The following is a 25323-nucleotide window of genomic DNA, read 5'->3' on the forward strand; positions in this document are numbered from 1 at the left end:
CTGACAAGAGCATAGTGTTTTGGTCATAATGCTAGTCATACTTTACCACAACACACGTTTGCGTGCATTTCGATATCTCTGCAGACTGCGGCCCCTGCTTGTTTACGCACATTGTGATCAGAAAATAATAAAATAACCAGTAAAGCACCTACTACTTTGAATTAGAAATCAGAACATTACCTTTCGCTCTCAGTCATCTTTTAATAAACGATAACATTAACGGCGTGAATAATTCGGATGTCCAATGTGTTGAATATAAGAATATTATTCGTGCGCTGATATGTGTTTAAAATTGCGAACGTACAAGACTGTTGACCAATCGCTATCAAGCGGCGCCCTTAGAAGCGCCGCTTGCCTTTTCTCGATATTCCTCGAATAAGAAGCCTCCAAATCTAGATTAACGCATGCGCAAATGTTCAAATTGAGCTCCGAAGGTAAGCGCGCTTGCCTTGGTTAATAAATAATTAATTTAATCCACTTAATTTAATACACTTGACTCATCTTACCAGTGTAGCAAAGTGAAACCGAAAACCACGACAGTAAATCGCGTATAAATAGCAAGCATTTCAACTGTAAAGACAATTTAGACAAAAGATTACATTGACATTGTTTAGAACCGAAAAATTTAAACTGATTTTGCTCAGAGATTGATCCAAAAAATTTTTGTTCGGTAAAATGCTTAGGCAAGCGGCGCTTGCCTACGCTTGCATGACCGCACGCCACTGGTTCAATGCAATTTTCCTGTAGATTTTCCTTAAGCGATTCACTTAAGAATGGTAAGATTAAAGGCTGAAACACACTGTGCAGTCGCTTTAGTCGCGCGACTAAAACTACCAAATTGCGCGGTCACTAAGCTAGTAGTTTTAGTCGCGAGCATTGAGTTCTATAAGACCTGGAGGGGAAAAGGGGCCTGGACTCCGTGGTCAAAAACATGGCGGTAATGGCGGATTTTGGTGGTCAAAAATTCCCTTTAAAAATTTTTTCAATATTCACTCCCTCCTGATTTCTAATACTGTTTATATGAACGATAACAAGTGAAAAAAAACACAATTACGATAACGACAGCATATCATGTCAAAATAATGCTTCAGCATTGCGTGAAAACACAGTACACACACACACATCAAGATAAAGAAAATCGACGGTAGAGGAACGCATATTTTGGCTGTAACATTTAAGTTATTTTATAACATTTTAACATTTTAAAAGTGAAAATCAAACGGCATTCTTTAGTAGACCTGTCAATCTCGTCAAACTTATACATTATTTCATGCTTCTGTGTGTTTGACTGTTTGTAAACAGTTTGGTGCAACTATTTTTCTTGCTTAAATGATAAATCTGTTTAAAAATGCTCCTAAAGAAGCGAGAAAATGTTTGCCTCAGTTCTACGACATAAGTCAACTGAAAATTTACCATGGATAAGTATCATAAGTGTATTGTCATTACCTGATAAATCTACTGAAAACTCATAGAGAAAGTATGTTGAACTAGAAGTGCTACAAAACATTATGATATGTTTGTTGGAAATTTTTATTTTGGAAACTGCTTGGCAGAACCTTGGGTCGATCACTGAACAGAACTACATTAATTTTCCATTGAAATTACAAACTTGGAAACTAAAGTGCATTGGTTTCTCTGACAAAAACACTCTGTCTATTGCTGCATGAAGGCAAAATAGTTAATTGACAGTGTAGGCGAAGAAATTTATCAAGTTCTATAGATATTATCGTGTATTACTTACAGTCTTTTGGAATTGTGTAATGTATGTCAAGAAAAAGATATAATTTTTCAAAAATGCTAACCCCTTCGAGCACTACTACTCTTCTGTTTTGCTTGAACAACTTACAGCTACCAATACTAATTATTTATATGTACAAACTAACAATTGGGAATTAAATGATAAACAACTTGATAAATCTTTGTATTTTCCATCAAGCCTTTGAATTTGTTTCTTTTATGTCTTGGTAAAAAAATATTAATGAAAGACTTACAAATCAAGTTTCTCAAAAATATTATTTTGTACAAAAAAACTAAACATAATTGTAAAGGTCACATGTTGAAGACAGACTTTGCTTCTCTGACTAGGTTGCTTGACCATGAGCAATTTAAATTTGTTTACAATTTGTTTAAAGAATTCTTTTTATTGATTTGTACTAATTCTTCATAAGACACAAAGAATTTCTTTGCCATCTATTTTTGCTTCCTCTACATTCAACTTCATTGTAACCAATGCATTCGATGTGAATTTGTGGATCACCTGGAATCATACCAAGTATGGATTTGGTGAGATGAGACAATAATATGTTTAATTTTTCATGCATATTAATGATATAGTCATAAGCTATTGTTGAACAAAAATTTCAAGGTAGGAGCAAGTCTTAGCACAGTGTTCAACACACTTCTTTTATCTTGGTTTTGAAATAGTAACCTGTTTACTATAACAATAAATACTTCACTTGCAGAAACGCTAAGTAGTACTTTAAAACTGTTTGCATAAATCCAACTTTCCAAACCCATTATAATTGTCTACACTATACAGTCAGTCAAATTGAGCAGGCAAGTAGTTTAATAGTTATTTTTATTATACATCATATTACCATAGTTCTCATTAACTTTGCATGGCACTGCATTCAATTTCAACACAACTCTGTTGTAAACGTTCCCTTCATCTTAAAAAAATCAATATGAACAAATTCTGCCCCATTTTTGGGAGGTAAACTCAATTCAAATCAGGAGAGTTTAGCCTGATCATGATACAAGATGGATGCAAAACTCGATAAAAATTGGTAGTTTCGCAACGTTTTTTCGCAAGAACAAACAAGACTTGACCAAAATAACTTTAAATTAAAACTTAGTAGTAGAAACACTCTTCAAGTATCGTGTTAAAAGCAAAATAGTAAAACTACTACTGTGCTACTTACCAGAGTCATGAAATGTTTCCTTTTCGGTCGCTATTTCAGCATCCGCAAACCACGGAAGTTGCAGATTGTTTAATAAATGTAATTTTGAAAAAGTGCTTATGTTAGGAAAATAGTTTTGATATTTTCTATACTCCCAATCGTGGTGGTCAAATCAGGATGGGCGACGAAATTCTTATTTCATGAGCCCGCGTCTCTCCGCTGACTTTGACCACCAAAATCCGCGATGTTTTTGACCACGCGGCCGCCCGCTAATAATTTATAGTAATTTTGTTGACGTTCCCCTCTAGGTCTAAAGGATGAAACAAGTTGTGCAGTCGCTTTGGTCGCGCGACTAAAGCGAATTGATGTCGCGCGTCAGTCGCTTGAACGTCAGAAACACACATGCAAAAGCGAGCATTGCGATCACATTGCGACCATCAACATGGCCTCTAGTCATCAGGCTAAGTTACTGGCATCTGTTTGCATTTTGTAAGAGTTGGAAGAGGTTGAAAAACGGGAAAAAATAATAAAATGAAAAGGTGGTGGGTTCGTCAATTAAACAGGCAAAGGAGAGCACAAGGAGATTTTCTGCACTTGGTTCAAGAACTAAGAACCGATGAGGAGTAGTTTAATCTGTATTTTCGCATGAGCCCTCAAATATTCGATGAGCTGCTGGCTTTGGTTGGTCCATCTCTTTGTAGGCAAGATACTCAAATGAGGCAATCAGTTGGACCTGCTGAAAGACTAGCAATCACATTAAGAAGACTAGCTACAGAAGATAGCCCACAGTCTATAGCATTTGCTTATCGTCGTGGGGCTAGCACAGTTTGTGAGGTTGTGTACGATACGTGTAATGCACTTTGGAGAGTTCTTGTCCCCACATACATGAAGGCTCCTTCGCAACCAAGTTACTGGAAGAAAATATCTGAAGGGTAAAGTTAAAACATGATTATTATAAAGGGTTACTTTATTGTAGACTTGTAGTGCCACTGCATCATTGTTTGTTGTATGTTTTCAGATTTGCTTATACATGGAATATTCCAAACTGCATTAGAGCACTAGATGGAAAACATATCGCTGTTCAGGCTCCGAGAAACTCTGGATCTTTGTATTTCAATTATAAAAACCACTTTTCCTTGGTGTTAATGGCTATGTGCGATTCCCAGTACAAATTTATCTTTGTGGATATTGGTGAAGCTGAGAGATGGAGTGAGGGGGGAGTTGTTGCTAATTCACAATTTGGATCAGCTTTTTTAAATGGTATCATAACTCTTCAAAGTATTCAGTGTTGAAAGTAATATTCACCTTATAAAACTTATTTCATAGGTGAGATGCATCTACTTTACCAGGAACAAACGAAAGCCTTCCCTATACTGTGGTTGCAGATGAGGCATTTCCTCTTAAAGCTGGATGATGTGACCTTATCCAGGAAGGGTACTGGATTGCCTTCAAAAGAGAGTTTTCAACTACAGATTGTCAAGAGCTCGGCGAACAATAGAAAACACCTTTGGTTTGTATTTACATGCTCATTTTCTTTATGGAGTTTCGAATCAAACACTTTTCAATATTCTCTTCAATTGATATTTGTATCAGGTATAATGGTATCCAAGTGGCGAATACTTAAAACAATCATTATAGCAAAACCAGAAAACGTGTCCAAAATTGTCAAGGCTACTTGCATTTTGCACAATTTCCTCCGAACACGCCATGTTTCCTACAGTCCAGCTGGTTTCACAGATACTGTGGATCCATCAGGAAATGTTCATGAAGGGTCTTGGAGGCAAGAAACAACCCGTGTGCTTGAACCATTAGCTCGCAACAAACAAAGAAACTACAGCAGTGAAGCATCCAAAATTAGAGAAAAGTTTGCCATGTATTTTTATTCAGAAGTTGGTCAACTTTCATGGCAGCAGGAATATGTGGAAAGAACTAATTGATATAATTTTATTTTACTTTTTATAATTTTTGTGTGCAAGATCAAATAATACAGGAAAATTGCGAAAAGAATTTATGAGCGCTTCTTCGTAACCAGCCATCTTTGTTCACGTTAACTTCATAAATTGGCATTTTGAGCTAGGAAATAACCAATCACATGCAAGCGACTGAAGCGACCAAGGTCAAAAGTTCAACATGCTAAACTTACAAAGCGACTAGGCTCGCGACCATTGGGTTCTATAAAGGCTGAAACACACTAGACAGTCGCTTCAGTCGCGCCTCCAAAGCGAATTGATGCGCACGCGTCAGTCACTTGAACGCCAGAAACACACATGCAGCGACCATCGTGACTTTACAGTGGCGATTTATGTTTGTTACAGAAACAGACATCACTTAAACTTTTTATTTTGGCCTTTATTATAGCTAGTAATATATGAATATTTACTCAGTACAAACTACTATGTGGAGAAAAGAAAACAAGCCGGTCGAAACACGCCAATATGATCATGCCGCATTACGCGTATATCGTGGATAATCTTATTCTGTGCATTTAGGTTGTGCATTAGGGTTCCAGTTTGTAGCTCCTATTGTCCCTATTTGATAAGTCATATAAAAACTGAAAGATTCCAGTGTGAATTCACTATATATTGCCTTCGTTTTCCAAGTTATAATCTATAAATTTCGTATGATGCATATGACAGGGAATATGATATGCATTTAGGAAGTTAAAATGTATGTATTGGCCAATCAGTGTCAAGCGACTGAAGCGACCAATGTCAAAAGTTCAAAATGTTGAACTTTCAAAGCGACTAGTTGACGCCATTGAGTTCTATAATAACTGGAGGGGCTAACTTTACTGGGGCGAGGATGCCAAAAAAATGGCGGCCAACGGACGTATTTCCGCTGAAATGATCGCTTTGCAGAAAAATAATATTCTCGACCTCCCCCTGGTGTCTATAGTAAATAAAAAGAGTTTTTCAAAAACAAACACGATATCACAGAATATGGATATCGTTAGTTCCATATTCTGTGACGATATCTTTTTTGGCATTTCTTTTATAATGCCAACACTTCAATCGTTCAATTGTTGGATGTCGTAGTTTCCACAAAAGGAACATATCGCTTCTCACAGGTGAGGTAGTTGTTTGTTTTGTTAGTCCGTCAACGATTGAAAAGCAATTATACATGCACTTGAAAAGCCATAAAATACATATTAAAGATCGTATTTTTAAGACTGACTTGAACGCCAAATATACTGATGTTTTCCTGTTTTGTTTATAAAATTCTGCATACTTTTCTGTCATTTGTTAATGCATGAAATCGTAAATTTACCCATTTATTTGCAAAATAGTTTCCTAAAGCAAAAAGACCCTGCACACATTTTGCTCTGTGAGTAAGTATCAAAAACAAATGATCAGCCTCAAAGGTACCCATGATTTGTAGCAGAGCTTGTTATGTTCTATTTGCTGACAACATGCAGGGAAGATCAAGGAGTAAAGATGACTGGAAGATGTTATTGACCAGGCAGAGTCTTAAAAAATGATAATGCTGTAAAGCTAATTGATTTATTGTCTGCCCTATCCAGAGTTATTTAATTTGATCGTGGTCAAATTCTATGGATGGAGACAATGGATTCACTAAGGATGCCTTGAATGCTTTGAAGTTAAAGTTCATGATCCAAAGAAAGATGGCAAGAAGGTTGTGTGTGTTTTGATGCTTAATGAAATGTCAATTCACAAACATGTAAAATGGAAGGCCATAAAGTTTGTGTCTATGTAAACATTTGTACTGAGATTGATGATGACTCAATGCAGATGTGAAGCTTCAAACTGTATAAGCCATTGGGTTTTATGTAACTTAATGTTTAAATCATGTCATATCTTTATCAAAATATTTTAGTTGAGTGTTGTTTGAATGTTACTAATATCTAATGCACTATACTGAAGCATTAAAGATTCAGTGATGAAACCTTTAAAGTTACTGTACTGTATATTTCTTATATATTTCTTATATTTCTTTAAGAAAACTTTGAGCTTATTTACCTATTAGAGTACAGAATGGAGATTTATCATATGCATTATTGCTGCTTTTTTAAAGAAAGTTTTTCACTTTTCAAAGCTTTTCTCCAAATTTTTTGCTTCTTATTTCTTATCATGAGATTGATGATATAGAGATAATATAATCCAATAACTTTATAATTTCTAAAAAGCTTTTAAGCTTCTAGCATAAAAGTACACTATAGGTATTTAATTCATTTGGTTTTATTGCCTTGCTATGACATATCTACTTGCACTTCATCATTCTTGTATGAACAAAACACCAGATGTGGATACTCAGAGAACAAAATGCACTACCAACTGCTTATGAAATTTATTATTGAGGTGAAAACTGTGTTAATCATTCAAATTATAGTGCACTTTTATTGCAAATATAGGAAAAACAAAACAAAGTGTGCTATCAATACAACAAAATCAAAATGTGCTACAACTTTACAAGTATTTGATGCACTTGCACTTCAGAACATCACAAAAAGGTTACTTAAAGTAATTTCTATACAATATTGTTTGTTTTCATTTACCAAACCTATGCAGACTTGAGTCTTTTGAAATTTCATATTTAACTCAATTACAGAAAATCCGTAAATATCCAGAGATTTAATATGTACTTTTTAAAGAAACAAGTAAAATCCTACAATTGTGGCGAAAAAAGCCATTGCCCATTGCATGAAAAGAAGCAAAATAGCAATGATAACAAATAAGCTGACTTCTCTCTCGTGAACCGTGGAGATGAACTAAGATATACTTTTTTGTATTGACTAAAGAGTTTAATCGATCAAACAAGTTTGACGCTGGTAAGAAAACGACGCACATCTGCATTCATACATGTGTAGCCGACATATAGCTCTTTCGTCGATAGTTATAATTGCATCCTTGTAGGAGCAGATAACTGACAACCACAGTTGACTCGCTGTTATGAATTTAAGGTTTTTACCTTCATTTTCATCAAAAAATTGCTTGCCGAATCCCAAATACACACATACATTTTCCTCACTCTTTCCTCAGGAGGGAGTGGGAAATTGGGAAATTTTCGGAAAAGCGGTCAATTTCGGTAAATCTCAGCGGCAACGGACGAAATCCGCCATGTTTTTTACAACATGCGATATCTAAAGCCGCGCTTGAGATAGCCGCTCCAGTTATTATAGAACACAATGGTTGACGCGACTACACTATTAGCTTAGTCACCAGGCAAAGCGGTAGTTTTTAGACGCGCGACTGAAGCGACTGCCTAGTGTGTTTCAGCCTGAAGCAGTCTGGATTTGAAATATGGCATGATGATTTTTTATCCATGCGATTAATTTTCGTCTTTTTCTTGTTACACAAATTATGGAAGACAAATTATGCAAAACCTTACATCGTGAAAACCAAAACCAAATAAGTTTCTTCTTTATAAGTCTTTTTCGTTTTCAGTTTTTTTTTTGTTTTCAAAAGAAACTTAATTCATAAGATTTATGAAGAGCATGTTTCAAATAGGACAAACGCGACTGACTTTAAATCACCAAAAAGAGCTCAAAGCTCTTGATGGCAGTACTAATTTAGTACATTACACGTTTTGTTTATTCAATTTGTTACTTCATTTATTAATTTTAAAAATACATTTTACAACATGACATCACTCTTATAAAATTTACTTTTTTTCAGTGTCTCTTACATAACAAAGTTGCCTAGACTGATCCTTTATAACAATTTTCATGATATTTTAATGATTCTCTCATGCATTGGCGTAGCTAGAGGTCGTGCTGTTCATGCTGATCACGACCAAACATTTCAAACTAAGGTTTTTTTAACCCACTAAAATTTCAATATTTCTTTGTAATGTTAACAGATATTAGCAAAACAAAATCTATTTCTAATGCTTCATTTGCATTTTGAAGTATGCACTTCATATTACTTGTACTCAGTGCTGTAGAAGGGCGCTTGGGGAGGAGCCCCTTCTACCTTTGAAATGGGTAATTTTTCATAATTTCATGGCTTCAGCTTCGTCAAGAGAGCCCCTCCCCTCTATGATAAATTTAGTTCTACAGCATTGCTTACACTATATTACGTTTCTGCCGGACATCTGCCTTAATCATCGCCTAAAAGCACATGGAACTACGTTCGCTCGTTTTTGGTCGTGCTCTCCTCAGGCCGGCACGACCAAATTATATATTATATCAAGAAATCCAGTTGGGCAATATACTGCACTTTTCGTTTGTCGTAAGTAGTTATGCAGACACACTGTTGCCATTACGTATTTAACAACATTGTCTCTGGATAAACGAATGGGCCCCTTGAATATTCTCCACCTTGCGACTAAAATTCCAAAGATGTTTTCGATAACCCCCCTGCCTCTGGACAGCCGATAATTAAAAATTCTTTCATTTTCTTTCATTCGCTCTTTCTCACCAGGATAAAATCTCATTAACCATTCTTGAGGAGAAAAATTTCACCCCCCACCAAGTAATAAGGCAATGCATTCAATGGGCAGCCATCCAAATGGTCGTCTTCTGGCTGCATGAAAGCTTATATATTTTCACGTGGTGACATCGTGTATATTGATAGTAACTTTATAGTGCTAGACTACGTCACAATATACGAAGACTTGGTTGCTGTGGACATGAAGAATTCCGTCATTTTAAATACGACGTTTAATAAAACACAGGAGAAAAATCATAAAATATTGAAAAAGTACGGGATGAAGGGCTGTAGAAGATACTCTAGTGAGTAAAAATATTTTTACTTTATACCAAAACTGTGTAGATACGTATGGTGTTAAAATCAGTTTCATTTCTAATGTTGATTAAAATACAGTCATTCACGACTCAACAGTGAAGAAATACTTCTTAAAGATTGTAAAGACAAAGCTAGCAGGTATGATGAATATTAATAAATCAATGATGGTCAATATGACAGTATCACGTGGTAGCTTTGTCACTTAATTTGTTCTTCTTGCACTTCAACGCAGTAAGTTCTACTTTGAAAACGTTCGCTGCATTTAGGGCATTATAACTCAAATTACTATAGTCTTCTTTAAAACTGTAGATTCAAGGTATTCTCAGAATAACTCCATCTCCATGCTAATGACGTCAGTGAACAACGGAACCTTTACTGTATATTTTGACAATTGTATTTTGAGCAATAAATTTGTCTTCCATTGTTTACTTTCAATTTGTAACTTAAAATATAACTTAACTGTCTTTGTTGAGTTTATTCCATGCTGATTTGTCGTTTTTAGGAAAAAATTTAAATGTCAAGCACGAAAACATAAATGATAAATTACCAAAATACGTTCATTGAAAAAGACCTCAATGAAGTAACCATCTTTATTGGTCTAATGACTCACACGTGCTGTATTGTTATTATTTTTTATCATTATTGTATTCCGTCGTTGTATCTCTCGTAAATGTAAAGTTTCCCAACGACATCGCCGGTCAGATAATCAAAAACCTTCGCCAAACATAACCTACCAATCAAGGGCTTCGTGGACGAGGAGGGGGGGGGGCATGTGCTCCCTAGCGTTATGTTGCTATGTGTTTGTGCAGGCGATTGTAGAAGCCTAAAATTTAGATTCTCCCAAATCGTTCCAAAAAGCCCCACGTCCAAGTCAGCATCAGGTAAAATTATAATTCTTAACTAGATTGTTTCTTCCTCTATGTGTTACTAACATGATTTTTACAAAAAAATTATGCCCTGTAGACACTAAATTGTCAACAAGCGACGACTTTGTCGAAGTAATTTACTTACTGAATTAAATTGACACCTTTGACACCTTTGAAACAATTGAACTTATTATGCACGAATAATTTATAAACCATATGCACTGTTCCCACAGTATATTTAACAAGCACTAAATTTTAAATTTGACTTTATCACTTTTAACATATATTTTTTACATTTTTCTCTATATGAACATAACTATTCCATGTCACACTTACACATTTCAGGGGCGGATCCAGCTTCTGGGCTGACCGTGGCCCTGTGACGTAGCAAGCGCCTTCGGCGCGAGGCAACGCTAGGGGGGTCTGGGGGCAACGCTAGGGGGTCTATAATCTCATCTAAAAAAAATTCTAATATCGCCATTTTCTTAATTCTGTTCGGATAGAAAAATAAAAATTTTACTTACCTTGTGGTGTCTGATGTAAAATCAACGCAGTTTCCGTACCTTTCTGTAATCACAGAATTGTTGCCGCAGGAGTGAGAGAAAGATGAAGCATGTTATTTTTGCAGTGAATAACCAAAAGACAGTTCACTACAAAAATATAATTCCCCATCATTGTTGCCCCATCAAATGGTCTTTTTCGAAAAGCAGCAAGGATGCTTTTGCTAACAGCCATAAAGATGGCAAGACTAATAAAAGCAATGTTCAAAGGTGGTCTTCTTCCAACAACAGCAAAGATGTTTATCCAACAACCGTAAAGATTGCAAGATTAATAAAGGCAATGTTCAAAGGTGATCTTCTTCCAACAGCAGCAAAGATGTTTATCCAACAATCGTAAAGATGGCAAGATTAATAAAAGCAATGTTCAAAGGTGATCTTCTTCCAACAGCAGCAAAGATGTTTATCCAATAATCGTAAAGATTGCAAGATTAATAAAAGCAATGTTCAAAGGTGATCTTCTTCCAACAGCAGCAAAGATGTTTATCCAACAATCGTAAAGATTGCAAGATTAATAAAAGCAATGTTCAAAGGTGATCTTCTTCCAACAGCAGCAAAGATGTTTATCCAACAATCGTTATGCTGGGACTCGATGACAGGATGGGTAGAATAGTATTTTGCATTTTCAAACATTTCAACACTAGTTAGGAATCTCAAGTAAATAGAGAGAGTCTCATTCCCAACTAATGCAATAGAACATGCATTGAACAGACAATTCCCATTGGCTAAAGTACTAAAAGAAAAATTAGTATTTAAGTATCAATGGCTGCTTTGTTATACCAAGCTATACCTGGAAACAAATCTGCTAGACTGACTCTGACATTAGAATAAATAAGGGTAACCAATACAGTTAAAGATAGACTAATAATATTGAAATTGAGAAAGTTATTTTCTCTTTGTGTTAATTTGGTAACATCATGATAAAGTCAAAGTCACAGGCAGGTAGTCTAAGATTTGGAACTAGTCTAGGCATGTCGAACAGGATTCAGACGACTTATTGATTCCATCTACTATAGCATCAATATTCTATATGACCCGTGAAAGAAAGTAACAGTTATTCAAAATGATATGTTAGTTTCTTTAACCAGGGGATAACATAAAATGCCAGGAATACAAGGATAATACATTATTGATTGGGTTAAATTTTAAAAAGGACTAGCTTTGACTAATATTGAAGTAAAACATTTTTTTTTAACAGACAGTAACAATTAAAATTATTTAGGCCGTACATTAGACAGACTGAGTATGCAAAATAATGACAGCTTTAGACATATATTTTACATGATACACTAAATATGAATAGCTGAAAATTAACGGTTGATCATATATTTCAGGCCAAGATGTCAAACGTAAATAAAAATATAAATTAATACCCCAATACATGTAAATTCTTACCTAACAGGGACATTGGGCCTGATCTTTCAATTTGGCTTTCAGGGAACTGCATTTTGAAAATAAACAAGTTCGTAGCATAATATCGCCAGTAGAATTTATACGACGAAGCCTTTCCTCGTTGATTATTTTAACACAGTGTTGTCTCAAGTTAGACAATTCACCAGAAATAATTTCGCAAGCGTTCTCTTTCTGAAAGGTTTGGACGAGCTTTTCAAGAACATCGATCTTTTTAGAAGTTTCCATTGATCCTAATCGCTGAGTAGAACTAGAAGTAGCGTTTTTTCAAGTCGACAAGAACCGAGCTATTGCATATGACTTGTATTTATTGCGCAATCAAAATACATTCACCGTGGCTCACCGTGGCGCACATGACCAAAACGTTCCTGTGATTGGCTTGCAACGCTGCACCGTGGCTGAAGGTTACTATATTTAGCAACTATTGCGAAATTTTCTGAACGCTGACCGTGGCTCTTCATTCTGAGATTGCAGGTTCGAATTTACGAACATATTCCGAGCATATTCATGGCGTATTCGGCAAGATTCGAGACGCTTTCGGTGATTTTACAGTTCAGAGTTTAACTGGATGATAATACTATTTTAACAAGACGTTTAATTTGAAGTTTTTGTTCTGTTAACACAAATTTTTGAAAAAAAAATTACAAAATTCATTCAATTTTTGCTTTTGATCGAATTTTGCTGTATTTGAGCAAAATTTTTAATCATGAAAAAGTCAACCATGGAAAAACTTAAGTGGCAGAATTCTGACCGTGGCGCAAGCCACTTTCGCCATGGCCTAGATCCGCCCCTGCATTTCACACATATTTTTATGTATAATTTCTATGAGATAACGGATTTAATTTTCACGTCTGTATATTTTAAATGAAACGCTTCTTTTATTTTATGTTAGATAATTGAAAGCATGTTTTAATTAATCATCAATAAAAATTCTTTATAAAGTCTATGATTCTTAATTTCCACAGTAACAACAGTTCGCCTTGACGCATATAAATTGAAATTATCAAAATTTCTCAGTCAATCTGATCAAAATATTTCAGTTTGGTTGTAGTAACTTTATTACATTCCTTCCAGGTCCGAAAGTACCATACTTCCCCACCCCCCAGTGTTCATAGACAATGTGTTTCAGTTGTCAAGGCAGCAGTATGCATCCATCCGCTGCCACCATGTGGTTCATACTAAGTACAGGTGATTGCATGCTACGTAACAGCCGCCATCTTCGTCAAGCTCAACAATTATTGTTCTTGTTTAGAACCAATGATTTAGAACCCAATCCCCTAGATTTTTGACTACCGCATCAAGGGGAGGCTTGGACACCATATTGAAAGGTGGCAAAAAGCAAATTTAAAAATGCAAAATAAGCTAAAAGGGTTTAAAAACCCAATCTTATCAAACATTTTGAAGATCAAACCAAGACTATCAACTTTGTAACTGTATATCAGCTGAGGAAAACAAATATTAGCCTTAAAGGGGTAGTCAGGCCTTAACACAACTTTCGCTCATATGAAATTGTATATTGTTCTTACCTCTCTCGCGAAATCCTAGGTTTCCAATTCAAATTTAACTCGAGAAATAATGCCTTAAATGTGTATTTTTGCTCTTGTTCGATCGCCATTGTGTACATGCAAGCGAAGCCGCAGTCCAGCAGCGGTTTTTCGTCGACGTCACTGCGCGGTAATCGTTGTCAACATAAGAAAAATATACTAGCAAAGTAGAAATTACGCATAAGCATATTCATAGTTGCATTTTATTTTCTAAGTTTTAAATTATTTTGCGCAATGGATGGATTACTCAAACGATTCCTCTAGTAATTATTCTGGAAGCAGTGTTTCAAACTACGAAGAAATGATTAACGATCAAACATGATTCAACCATATGCTTATGAGCCGATTGAAACAGACTCTAGCGACGAGCCTATGGACGACCCGACGAAGTTCAGTTGTTGTAACAATGAATGAAGACTCAGCACAATTTGAGGGAATACTCCGACTGTATTACAGATAATCCTGTTTTTCGAAATCTTTGTTTAAATTATTGGGTATTACGACTGGCATGGAGTGAGTACAAACAACACTATGGTTCAAGAGCTGAAGAAGAACCTGAACACAAAATACAAAGACATGTGGCTTACAGGCAACTGGTTCAATGGTGTTGGAATGTATTGAGCAAGGAAATTAGAGTACCACTACCATCTTGTGCTGTTAGCTGCATTCGAGCACATTTCCAAACTGCAGGTCTAGAAGAGGACTTTGTCTTTGAGGGTATTAAATTTGCTGATGAATAATAATGGTAATGTAAACTATTATAGCCATATTTATAAGTATCGTTAATGATGAATTACTAATAAATAAAAATATAAATTGGATTTAGTAAATGAACAATAAATACAAATTATAATGGCCAAGCCAAACCAATTCTTTATTTGTGCTATGCAAGGATTTTGGTGTACATAATTGAAAAGTGCCTTTGCTAATGAATTTGCATAGCAAAACAAAAAATTGGGCTACTTTACTATTAGAGATTCTCTTATTACTAATAAATATTGATATATACATAAATATTTTTTGGGGACTATTTACCCATTCTTGATTTGTGTGCTTGTATAACACTTTCTTTGTTTGGCTTTTCTATAGATGCAATATTTCTTGGAATGTTTGCTGGTAAAGAAATCTTGTAATGTACATTTTTTACATTAAAATAGCAGACATCTTCCATCATACCTTGCACAAAAGAATATGACTTACTCGCCATAATTGGCTTGGCTACCCAATTTTTTCGGCCTTTTGGGAACACGATATTATATCGCTTTTCCCCTTGCTGCTTTCCACATTGAACTTGTGCTTGTTTTCTGCCAGTGTTTACATTGTGGTCTATCACTGCCAACTTGGTTCTTGCAAGCATACCTTTATACAAAAAGCACTTTTAATAAAGTATTATCCCTCCTTCCACTTGTGCTTATCATGTTCCCAAAAGGCTGAAAAAATTGGGTAGCCAAGCCAATTATGGCGAGTAAGTCATATTCTTTTGTGCAAGGTATGATGGAAGATGTCTGCTGTTTTAATGTAAAAAATGTACATTACAAGATTTCTTTACCAGCAAACATTCCAAGAAATATTGCATCCATAGAAAAGCCAAACAAAGAAAGTGTTATACAAGCACACAAATCAAGAATGGGTAAATAGTCCCCAAAAATATTTATGTATATATCAATATTTATTAGTAATAAGAGAATCTCTAATAGTAAAGTAGCCCAATTTTTTGTTTTGCTATGCAAATTCATTAGCAAAGGCACTTTTCAATTATGTACACCAAAATCCTTGCATAGCACAAATAAAGAATTGGTTTGGCTTGGCCATTATAATTTGTATTTATTGTTCATTTACTAAATCCAATTTATATTTTTATTTATTAGTAATTCATCATTAACGATACTTATAAATATGGCTATAATAGTTTACATTACCATTATTATTCATCAGCAAATTTAAAACCCTCAAAGACAAAGTCCTCTTCTAGACCTGCAGTTTGGGAATGTGTTCGAATGCAGCTAACAGCAAAAGATGGTAGTGGTACTCTAATTTCCTTGCTCAATACATTCCAACACCATCGAACCAGTTGCCTGTAAGCCACGTGTCTTTGTATTTTGTGTTCAGGTTCTTCTTCAGCTCTTGAACCATAGTGTTGTTTGTACTCACTCCATGCCAGTCGTAATACCCAATAATTTAAACAAAGATTTCGAAAAACAGGATTATCTGTAATACAGTCCGGAGTATCTATTCCCTCAAATTGTGCTGAGTCTTCATTCATTGTTACAACAGCTGAACTTCGTCGGAGTCGTCCATAGGCTCGTCGCTAGAATCTGGTTCAATCGGCTCATAAGCATATGGTTGAATCATGTTTTGATCGTTAATCATTTCTTCGTAGTTTGAAACACTGCTTCCAGAATAATTACTAGAGGAATCGTTTGAGTAATCCGTATCCACTGCGCAAAATAATTTAAAAACTTAGAAAATAAAATGCAACGATGAATATGCTTATGCGTAATTTCTACTTTTGCTAGTATATTTTTTCTTATGTTGACAACGATCACCGCGCAGTGACGTCACGACGAAAAACCGCTGCTGGACTGCGGCTTCGCTTGCATGTACACAATGGCGATCGAACAAGAGGCAAAAATACACACATTTAAGGCATTATTTCTCGAGTTAAATTTGAATTGGAAACCTAGGATTTCGCGAGAGAGGTAAGAACAATATACAATTTCATATGAGCGAAAGTTGTGTTAAGGTCTGACTACCCCTTTAAATATCATCAGATTTGACACCTTTCAAGATGGCAGTGCGCCTCACTCGTAACTAAAGAATTTCGATGAAGTCAGGATATCTAGTACAGGGTTCTAAATCATTGTTTACAACTCAACTTTCAACCTACATGGCGAATATAACTTGTTCTTTGACTCCTTGAGGAATGATTGCAATTAACTTTTCGGACACGATAAAAAAACTTTCAGATTGCTATTTTCGATTCTCAATTAAAGGACGTTGTTAAATCCTGGATGGGTAGGTTGCTTTTCAAACTTGTTTATTAGAACTTTAACTTCTCTTCATCCCTTTCCCCATGAAAGACGCAGCTCACCTTTTTTGACACACACAACGTAAAAATAAGTAAGACAGCAGCTCTAAAAACAAATCTCTATAAAAAACGAAAAACATGGGAAAATAATTAATTCAAACATTCAAATTTCTGTAATGTCACTAAAAATTTGCTCATCTAGCCAGTGGCGGATCCAGGAATTTTTCAACGTTGGTCAACCAAAAAAATTTTCAAAATTGTAATGTATGAAATGCAATTTCACACGTTTTAGAAGCCCCGTCAGCCAATTTACAGACACCCTATCGTTGAAATGCAACGAATTTCTTGATGAGTTGCGCGTTAACGAGAAAACATGACGATACGACTGAATTTGTCGACGATGAGCATGAACATCGAAATCGTCAACGAGTGACGAGTGATCTTCTCTTATTGGACATAAAGCATCTCATGACTAGTGATGTGCTTACTATTGAACAGCTAGCGTTTTAATCGTTTAGTTAGCAGCAGTAAAATACTATTCTTTCTTCCTTCGCTGATATTCATCCATGCTTGTTTTGTGGCACCCAGAGCTTGTTAGGATTTCTTGCTAAAGAGCAACGCGTCACGAAATTCGTTGAATTTCAACAATAGTGTGGCCTGCGCTATACATAGTTAGTATTTGAGGAATTTGGTGATGATATGGCTCATGGATATGTATAAAGAAAATATTTTGTGAAAATATGAGTCAACTCACATGCGACATGTATACACAGTTGGGTCATTCCACGTCAAATCACTTGACGGTTGTAACCCTAAAATTTCGATTTCGCTCATTTTTGCACGAATCATAGATATATGTACAAAACGAACACATGTAGAGTTTAATGTCAATATCTTAAACGGTGATTGAGTTATTGCTGTTTAAAAAAACTGCTAGTTTTACCACCTCATATTCATAAATTATCACTTCCGGTGAAAGGCTTAGCTTCAAAACGTCTTAAATATTGTATAGTTGCGCAATTGTTTCAATACTTTGCTAAATTAACAATTACATGCCAGACTACAAACATATAATATCAAAATTCAAGTTATAAAAGAATATGCGTAGATTTTTGACAATCAATTTTGACTTCCGGTTATAACACAATTTGTGTAACGTAGCAAAATGCGCAAATTTTCGAAAGTCTGTGGGTTTACGGACACACTGACACCCACGACTTCCCAATTTCTTGTTAACCATATGTTAAACATTTAAAAAATTTAGCATTAAGCCAACTGATTAGAATTTTGCTGGACATTATCTGAAGTAAAAAATATACATTTAAAACAAGATATGCTACACTAATTTTACACATTTGGCGATTTATTGTTCACATTGTAAGCAATTCCCTTTGACATTAAAATCAATGAAAATTATACTTATAAACAGTGACAAAGCAGGCATTGTTCATATTTTGTTCCATGCAAAGCAAATACTTTAATGTTTATTGAATGAAAAAGCAACATACATGACGATAAATGACACATAAGAGTTAATAGCTAGGAAGTAAAGGACAAAGTGTGATAAAGGTGTTAGACAAAGTGATATTTACATGGCATGCATTGTGAGTATATTAGAATCAAATTATAATAATTACAATAAGAAAGCTATAGTGATGAAATTTTCGTACGTTATTTTTTGGATGAAATCGAATTATAATAATAAATTCATGGTGAGGCTAAATACACTAAAAAAATGCAACAAAAGTGCAAAATCTCACATAAATTATTGTTCAGATCCATAACTTTTACATGCTTGCAATTTGCGTTATAAGATATTTATTTCCATCTAAAAATATACATGTCCTAAGGGTAACATTTCGGCAATGGCTCTAGATCGTGGCTCAATCATTGAAGGAAGATATGACCAAGAAGAACTTCGTCCCATTTCAAAATATTCCACTGATTTAAGCTGTTTACCTTTATCATTGTCTCCTCCAATGACAACAATTGCATTTCCCGTTAAAACAGCACACCCTCTCTCTCTTTTTTCCAGCATGGGTGGCAAAATAGTAGTCTCACCTGTGCTACTATCATACATAATGACACTGTTTGAGCTACAAGAATGAACACCTCCAAGAAGAACAACTTGATCTCTCCATCGAACAGTTGCCATTCTTGTCAGTGGGTGAGGTAATGGAGGCATTTCCTTGAATGTCAGAGTTCTTGGATCAAACTCCAAAACATTAGATAAAGCTTTTTCATCTTTTCCATTTCCTCCAAAAATAAGAACCTTATCACCAACGACCTCAGCTCCATGGTCAAACAGTGGTTCAGGCATATGACACAACTCTTTCAAGACGGGAAATGGAGTACCTGTAATTTGCAATTCACTTATCGTATCAGATGTTTTTTGTTTATCTTCATTATATCCTCCAATGTAAAGAACTTGCTCTTTGTACACAACAGTTTTATGACTGCAAATTTTAAAAGGAAGCTCTTCAGGAAATGTCTGCCATGTCAGAGGCTGCCGGTTAAGATTTAAAACCTCAGTTGAATTAAAATCACATCCTCCAACAACGAATAAATTATCATTATAAACAAATGATGAAGCAGCCCAGTGTCCAATTTTCATCTTTGCACTCTCAAACCATTTCTCCTCCTTCCATGAAAATATTTCGACATTCTTTGAGCGACCTCGTGGGTAGCCTCCAGCAACCAATACATCTTTTCTTACCACGCTCATCACTATCTCAATTGATGAAGGCAATGTTTGAACATGATTTTGTATCACATCTTTTTCCAAAATTTGAAAGAACTTGGATTCTGTCACTGTAGAAAGATTTTGTCGAACATCTTTTATTTCTTTCCTTGATTCCATTATTTCTTTGGTTACTGTAGAAAGATTTTGTCGAACATCTTTTATTTCTTTTCTTGATTCCATCATTTCTTTGGTTACTGTAGAAAGATTTTGTCGAACATCTGTAATTTCTTTCCTTGATTCCATCATTTCTTTGGTTACTGTAGAAAGATTTTGTCGAACATCTTTTATTTCTTTCTTTGATTCTATTATTTCACATTGCATACGTGAAAATTGGGTTTTTAATGGCTCTGCTGTCTCTTTTATTGATCTATTTATTTCAACAAAGTTTTGATTCATTTTTGCATTCAATTCAACCATTTTCATTTTCGCTTGAGCTTCTTGATTAACAATTTGTTGAAACATTTCTTTAATCTCTATAAAGTAATGAGAAGGAATTTTTCGGTATTCACATAACTCAGTTTCATGCTTAATCTTGTCTCGTTTGTTAATCACCTGTCCACAACGTTCATTAGAACACAACACCGGAGCAAAGTCACAAGTTTCAACGTGTCTTTGAAGATCTTGAACCGTTATAAATTCAGGACATCCACGACTAGCGAATTCGCAAACGATATTTAGCTTAGAAATAGTTTTATCTACAAAGCGGGCGGAAAGAAGTGTAGCTATAGTCAACGTTTTTTGACATTGGGGACACTTTTGCCCATTTACGCGTAAATGTTCTTCAATGCAACAACGACAAAAAATGTGTTCTGTATGGTGACACATTCTGGCATCTTTAACGACTTTGAGGCAAATCCTACAGAGAAAACAATTGTCAACAGTGGCCTGAAATCTTCTTACTTCATATCCACATTCATAATGGGTTGGACGGCGAGCCATTACACAAGTCTTCTTATACAATACTCTATAAAATACTGTATCATTTGTTGTGGACGTTTGATAGACGTCGAAGATGTAAGCAAATAATAACAACACCTAGTTTTATATTTAGGTCATATAAAGTAAAGCAAAGCAAAGACAAAAGGCGACGCCACAACGACCCTTGTTGCTTCGCAACTTCTTGCACTCAACAAAGCATTCAACAAAGAAGATCTACAGATGTTAAGCATTCTTATTTTAAATGAAATACAGGTGGTAGCCAGCTCTAGGTTTGCGGGGGCTCATATTTGTATGTGCATCATAAAATCGGTAGAAAATCAACTAGGAACTCAATTAAGTCAGTACATATCATGCATATATGAATATAAGCGAGTCTTAATTATTGATATTTCTCCTGCCATGAACCACAATAAACTTTCACAAATAACAAACTAAAGACTTTAGCATTCAAATTAAACTATTATAACATTTACATGAAACTACTACAGACTTAACTATTGGCATTTAAGCCAATACTACTACACAGACGTTTAACAGGTTTGTATGAACCTGTCCGATTTTCAATAAAAATTACAAATGAAGTTACTATTTATAATTCATAATTCTCCCTTCATGCTATCATCTTTTTAATGACATAATGATATCAGGTAATTTGTGCATCCGTAGCTGAGAAGCATTTTCAAACAAAAAACTTTCAGCAGAAAATAATACGTTCGCACGTTCGATTTGCTACCGTGTGTGTCCACTGTCAACATGAACGTAAGGCATGTGATGTAACACTCTTAGGGCGCAAAATTTCATAGAATGGTATCTTTATTTTATTTATATCGTCTTTCATAGTCACCTGTCGCCGGCAATTTTAAGTAAAACGGTCAGTAACTTTGCACTGAACTGCAAAGCGGTCAAAACGCGACTTGATTCGTAACAACGTAATATAGTTTAACGATTGAGCTGACTATATATCTATAAGCGTGCGGTGAGTCGAGCGTGTTAAATATATTTTCGTCTCGTCGACGGCGGAGCAATGTTGTAATCTACAAAACGTATTAGTGATTGCTAAGTCGAGGCAGGTTAAATTGTAGGACGAAACTTAGAAATTAACAAGTTCGAAATTTACAAGTTCAAAAATTTAGAAATTTACAAGTTCATCAAACTTCTGAGAAAACTCGGATTAAAATCTTTGAGGAAATGCCTTTTTTGATTAATTAATATTCTAGAAGATCTTGATAAAAATTTCTTCAGTTACGTTTTCCAAGGCATTGTAAGAGTACGTTCATAACGTCTCATGTTTAAGCAACCATATTCACTTTGAAGGAGCTGATTGACCAAACAGCAATTGCAATTCTCACTTCCTTTTGCGTTTATCATTATCGTAAATTCTTCGGCATAACAGCCCAACTAATATATTTAGTAGCATAAATTTACGATAACTTATTTGATTATCTTCTATATTAAAAACTTGTTCTTCACTTCCAATACTACATGAATGTTAACTTACAGCATTTCAGCAATTAATGTCTTCATGAAGTGAAATTTAGACGTTTCAAAAAATTTGAATGCTTCCTTTGTGGTGAGAATGTTCATGGGCATAATTTCAGCAGCAATAAAGTTCCAAAGGATAATATAATCTTAAGAAATATATTCGCAATATATGCATGCATGTCAGACCTTTTGAATATACTGAAGGCTTCCTGAAGAGGAAGAGACATAAGATGCTTTTCAGGAGTGACGGTAGGAGCCGGTATAGATAGCCTCTAGTTTAAACGATTTAATCTTAAAAGGATTAGTTATTGTAAAGTGTGTGGTCAGATAGCACACAATAGTGGTGGGCAGAATAGCTTTAGTGGTAAGGAAGATGAAGAAGATAAAAGCAGCACATGAAGCAAAATGATGGAAAATAAAAAAGGAAGGTGTGGTTTTTAGAGAAGAGTCAAAACATGCTGTTAATGTTTAAAATTAGCTTCCAGATAACTACAGTGGGAGTGTGTACACAGGAAAAAATCAGCAAAAAAACAAATGGGATAGCAAGAGGACAGAATAGAAGAAACTTGAGTACGGGGTGATATGTCATAAGGTAGAATTGAGAAAGGCTAAACAAAGGGACTACGATGACTTGAATGATTAATGGAATGTTAGTGAAGAAAGAAATATTCTATACAGACTAACAAAGCAAAGAAATAAAAATATGTAAGATGCATAGAATGTTTAGGTCATAATGCATAGGGATATAAATGTATTTAAAGAAACCAGAAATATAATAGGAAGATGGCTATAATACTTCAAAGAGTTGATGAATGAGAAAAATGAGGGAGAGCTAACAATAGAGGAGTTAATTGCTTTAGACCTGTAAGTTGCAGATATTAGTAAAGATGAGTTAGGAGTGTAATGAAGAAAATAAGGAGTGGTAAAGCCTTAGTCATGATGCTATCTCCGTGAAAGTGTGGAAATGTCTACGAGAGGAATCTGTGGAGTTTTTGAACAGAATGATTCACTTGAGTTACCCTTAACAGAAGAAGCAGAAAGAGAAAAAAAATTAGGATAGCTGGACTTGAGTTATTGGTTTATACTCCATTGTTTTCGTCAGTACTGATTAGAAAAAAACTTTTACACCGAGCGTAACACATATTGTCCTTGAAATTTTATCATTTTAACATATTTTTGCATTGGACTTAAAAATTTGCGAATGTGGGGTTAGGCTTTAAAGGGTTAGAACATTTTTCAGAAAATTGGGCGCATACAGCTACAAAAATTAATTTTTTATCAGTGCATATGAGCAAGGTGAAAAGATGTACGACCTAAGCTATCAAGACAGGGTACAATCTAATGGTGACGTCACTTTATTTTGTCCTCTCCTCTTGAAATCCATATGTAATATGAACATCAACAAATTCCCGTTTGATACTCAAAACTTCACACTGAGAATTGGTTCCTGGACATACGATAGCTCTGTGTTGAATTTGGAATGGGTGCCGTTAACGTTAAAGGACCCGAAAAGCAATTCTTTTTAGTCTGTTGAATTTGTCGATGCTAAGCTTGGCTACATTAAATCCTCATGCTGCATTTCACTTCCTAACTTACATTTTTCAATAAAAAAGAAAACTGTCATATTACGTAGAGACGGTAATCGTCCCATCAGTGTTGCTAAATCTTTGTCCAGTATCTCGTTTTGTTTCCTGCCAAATCTGGAGAGAGGATATCGCTTGGGATGTCAGTTGTGATTGGCATATTTGTATTTATGATTATCGTAAACGACAGGACGCCGGTCTCCTCCAAAACTACACAGGTGTTGACCTATTTCTTTATTTCCGTCTACATCATTGCGACAGTCTCGCTCTTAGCAGATGCATTTATATGGTATCTAAACAACATGCAGTATTCTTAGCAAATACCTCAGCGTCTGGCGTTCATAAGAGACAAAATTGCAAGTAAATTGCGCGTCAAATGTATTAAGCAACAATCATCACAAACTGCAGAGACTAATTTTAGATACCCATCGTTGCTTGGGAATCATGTATTCGAACTAATCTTTCCATTTAAAGGAAATTCTGACTAAATTAGTCGAAAAGCACAAATTCAATATTTTAAAATATATGCATTATGATGCATTTCAGTTAATGTCATTAAGTTGTAAAGGCATTTTATAATCCTTCGACGAAAAATGATGATAACGACCTCGTTCACTCACACTCTCTCTTGTTCACTCACACTCTCCTTCGTTTATTATACACTTCCACGTTAACTCATTCCTTCACTCCTCATTTACTCCTCATTCCTCCATCCTCCTTCCACTCCATTATTCCACCCATATTCCATTCACTTCCCATTCCATTCCATTCCTTTATTCCATTCCATTTTCATTTTCCATTCATTCCATTCCATTCCTCCACATCCTTCCATTCCATTCTTCCATTCCTCCTCCTTCTTTCATTCCTTCCATTCCATTCCATCCATTCCATTCTTCCATTCCATTTCCATTCCATTCCATTCTCATTCCATCATTCCTCCATTTCCATTCCTCATTCATTCCATTTTCTTCTCATTTTCCATTCCTCCATTCCTTCCATTTCTTCTTCCATTCCTCCATTCCTTCCATTTCCATTCCTTCCATTCCCTTCCATTCCATTCCTCCATCCCCCTCCATTCATTTATCTCATCACTCTCATTTACTCATACTCTCCCGCATTCCCTCACACGCTACTTTTGGGTGTCCCAATAAAACGAAACTTCTGTGAATTAATTATAAACTCACTGAAATGATTACGCACAATAATGTTACTAGCATTAAAAACAGTTTGATGAACTTAACAATTCTGCTTTTCTGGGATTTTAAATGGTTTGTAAGCTAAAAGCACTGTATACACTGATTTATATGTCAAGTTTATTGGCTAAAAGCTTTGAAATATAAAATCAACATTACCTCATTTAGCTATAACGGCTGCAAAAGTCGAAAACGTTATCATATATTTTTATCACTTGCTACAAACATGGTCAAGCGTATAACTAAATGATTTGACATAGAATTACTCAGTTAGTGTTTGAGCAGTTTCCTAAAAATATGGCTCCTGTACATGAATAATGCGAAATATCTTGTAAAAATACCAGTCATTTCATATTGACATGTAGGTGTACACA

The 25323-nt window shown here is 35.2% G+C and overlaps 1 protein-coding gene and 1 long non-coding RNA gene across 2 annotated transcripts; one reads left to right on the plus strand and one right to left on the minus strand.

The window, feature by feature from the left end:
* The first annotated feature begins 71 nt into the window (after positions 1-71).
* Positions 72-23646, plus strand: LOC124436512. Its single transcript, XR_006945380.1, has 4 exons — positions 72-139; positions 2049-2055; positions 5973-5975; positions 23636-23646. It is a non-coding gene; the product is annotated as an uncharacterized LOC124436512 (long non-coding RNA).
* On the minus strand, positions 18312-20392 carry LOC124436509 (kelch-like protein 12). Its single transcript, XM_046986438.1, has 2 exons — positions 20305-20392; positions 18312-20225 (listed from the first exon to the last, which is right to left on the minus strand). Exon 2 carries the CDS (start codon positions 20212-20214, stop codon positions 18838-18840), a length of 1377 nt encoding a protein of 458 aa, XP_046842394.1. The 5' UTR covers positions 20215-20225; positions 20305-20392; the 3' UTR covers positions 18312-18837.
* Positions 23647-25323: the final 1677 nt, after the last annotated feature.

This window comes from Xenia sp. Carnegie-2017, unplaced genomic scaffold, assembly GCF_021976095.1.
Source record: "Xenia sp. Carnegie-2017 unplaced genomic scaffold, XeniaSp_v1 HiC_scaffold_16, whole genome shotgun sequence".
Lineage (NCBI taxonomy): Eukaryota > Metazoa > Cnidaria > Anthozoa > Malacalcyonacea > Xeniidae > Xenia > Xenia sp. Carnegie-2017.

What these genes read in the sequence shown, in the direction of transcription:
- LOC124436509 (XM_046986438.1), bottom strand. Translation starts at nt 20,214, where the DNA reads ATGTTTCAACAAATTGTTAATCAAGAAGCTCAAGCGAAAATGAAAATG.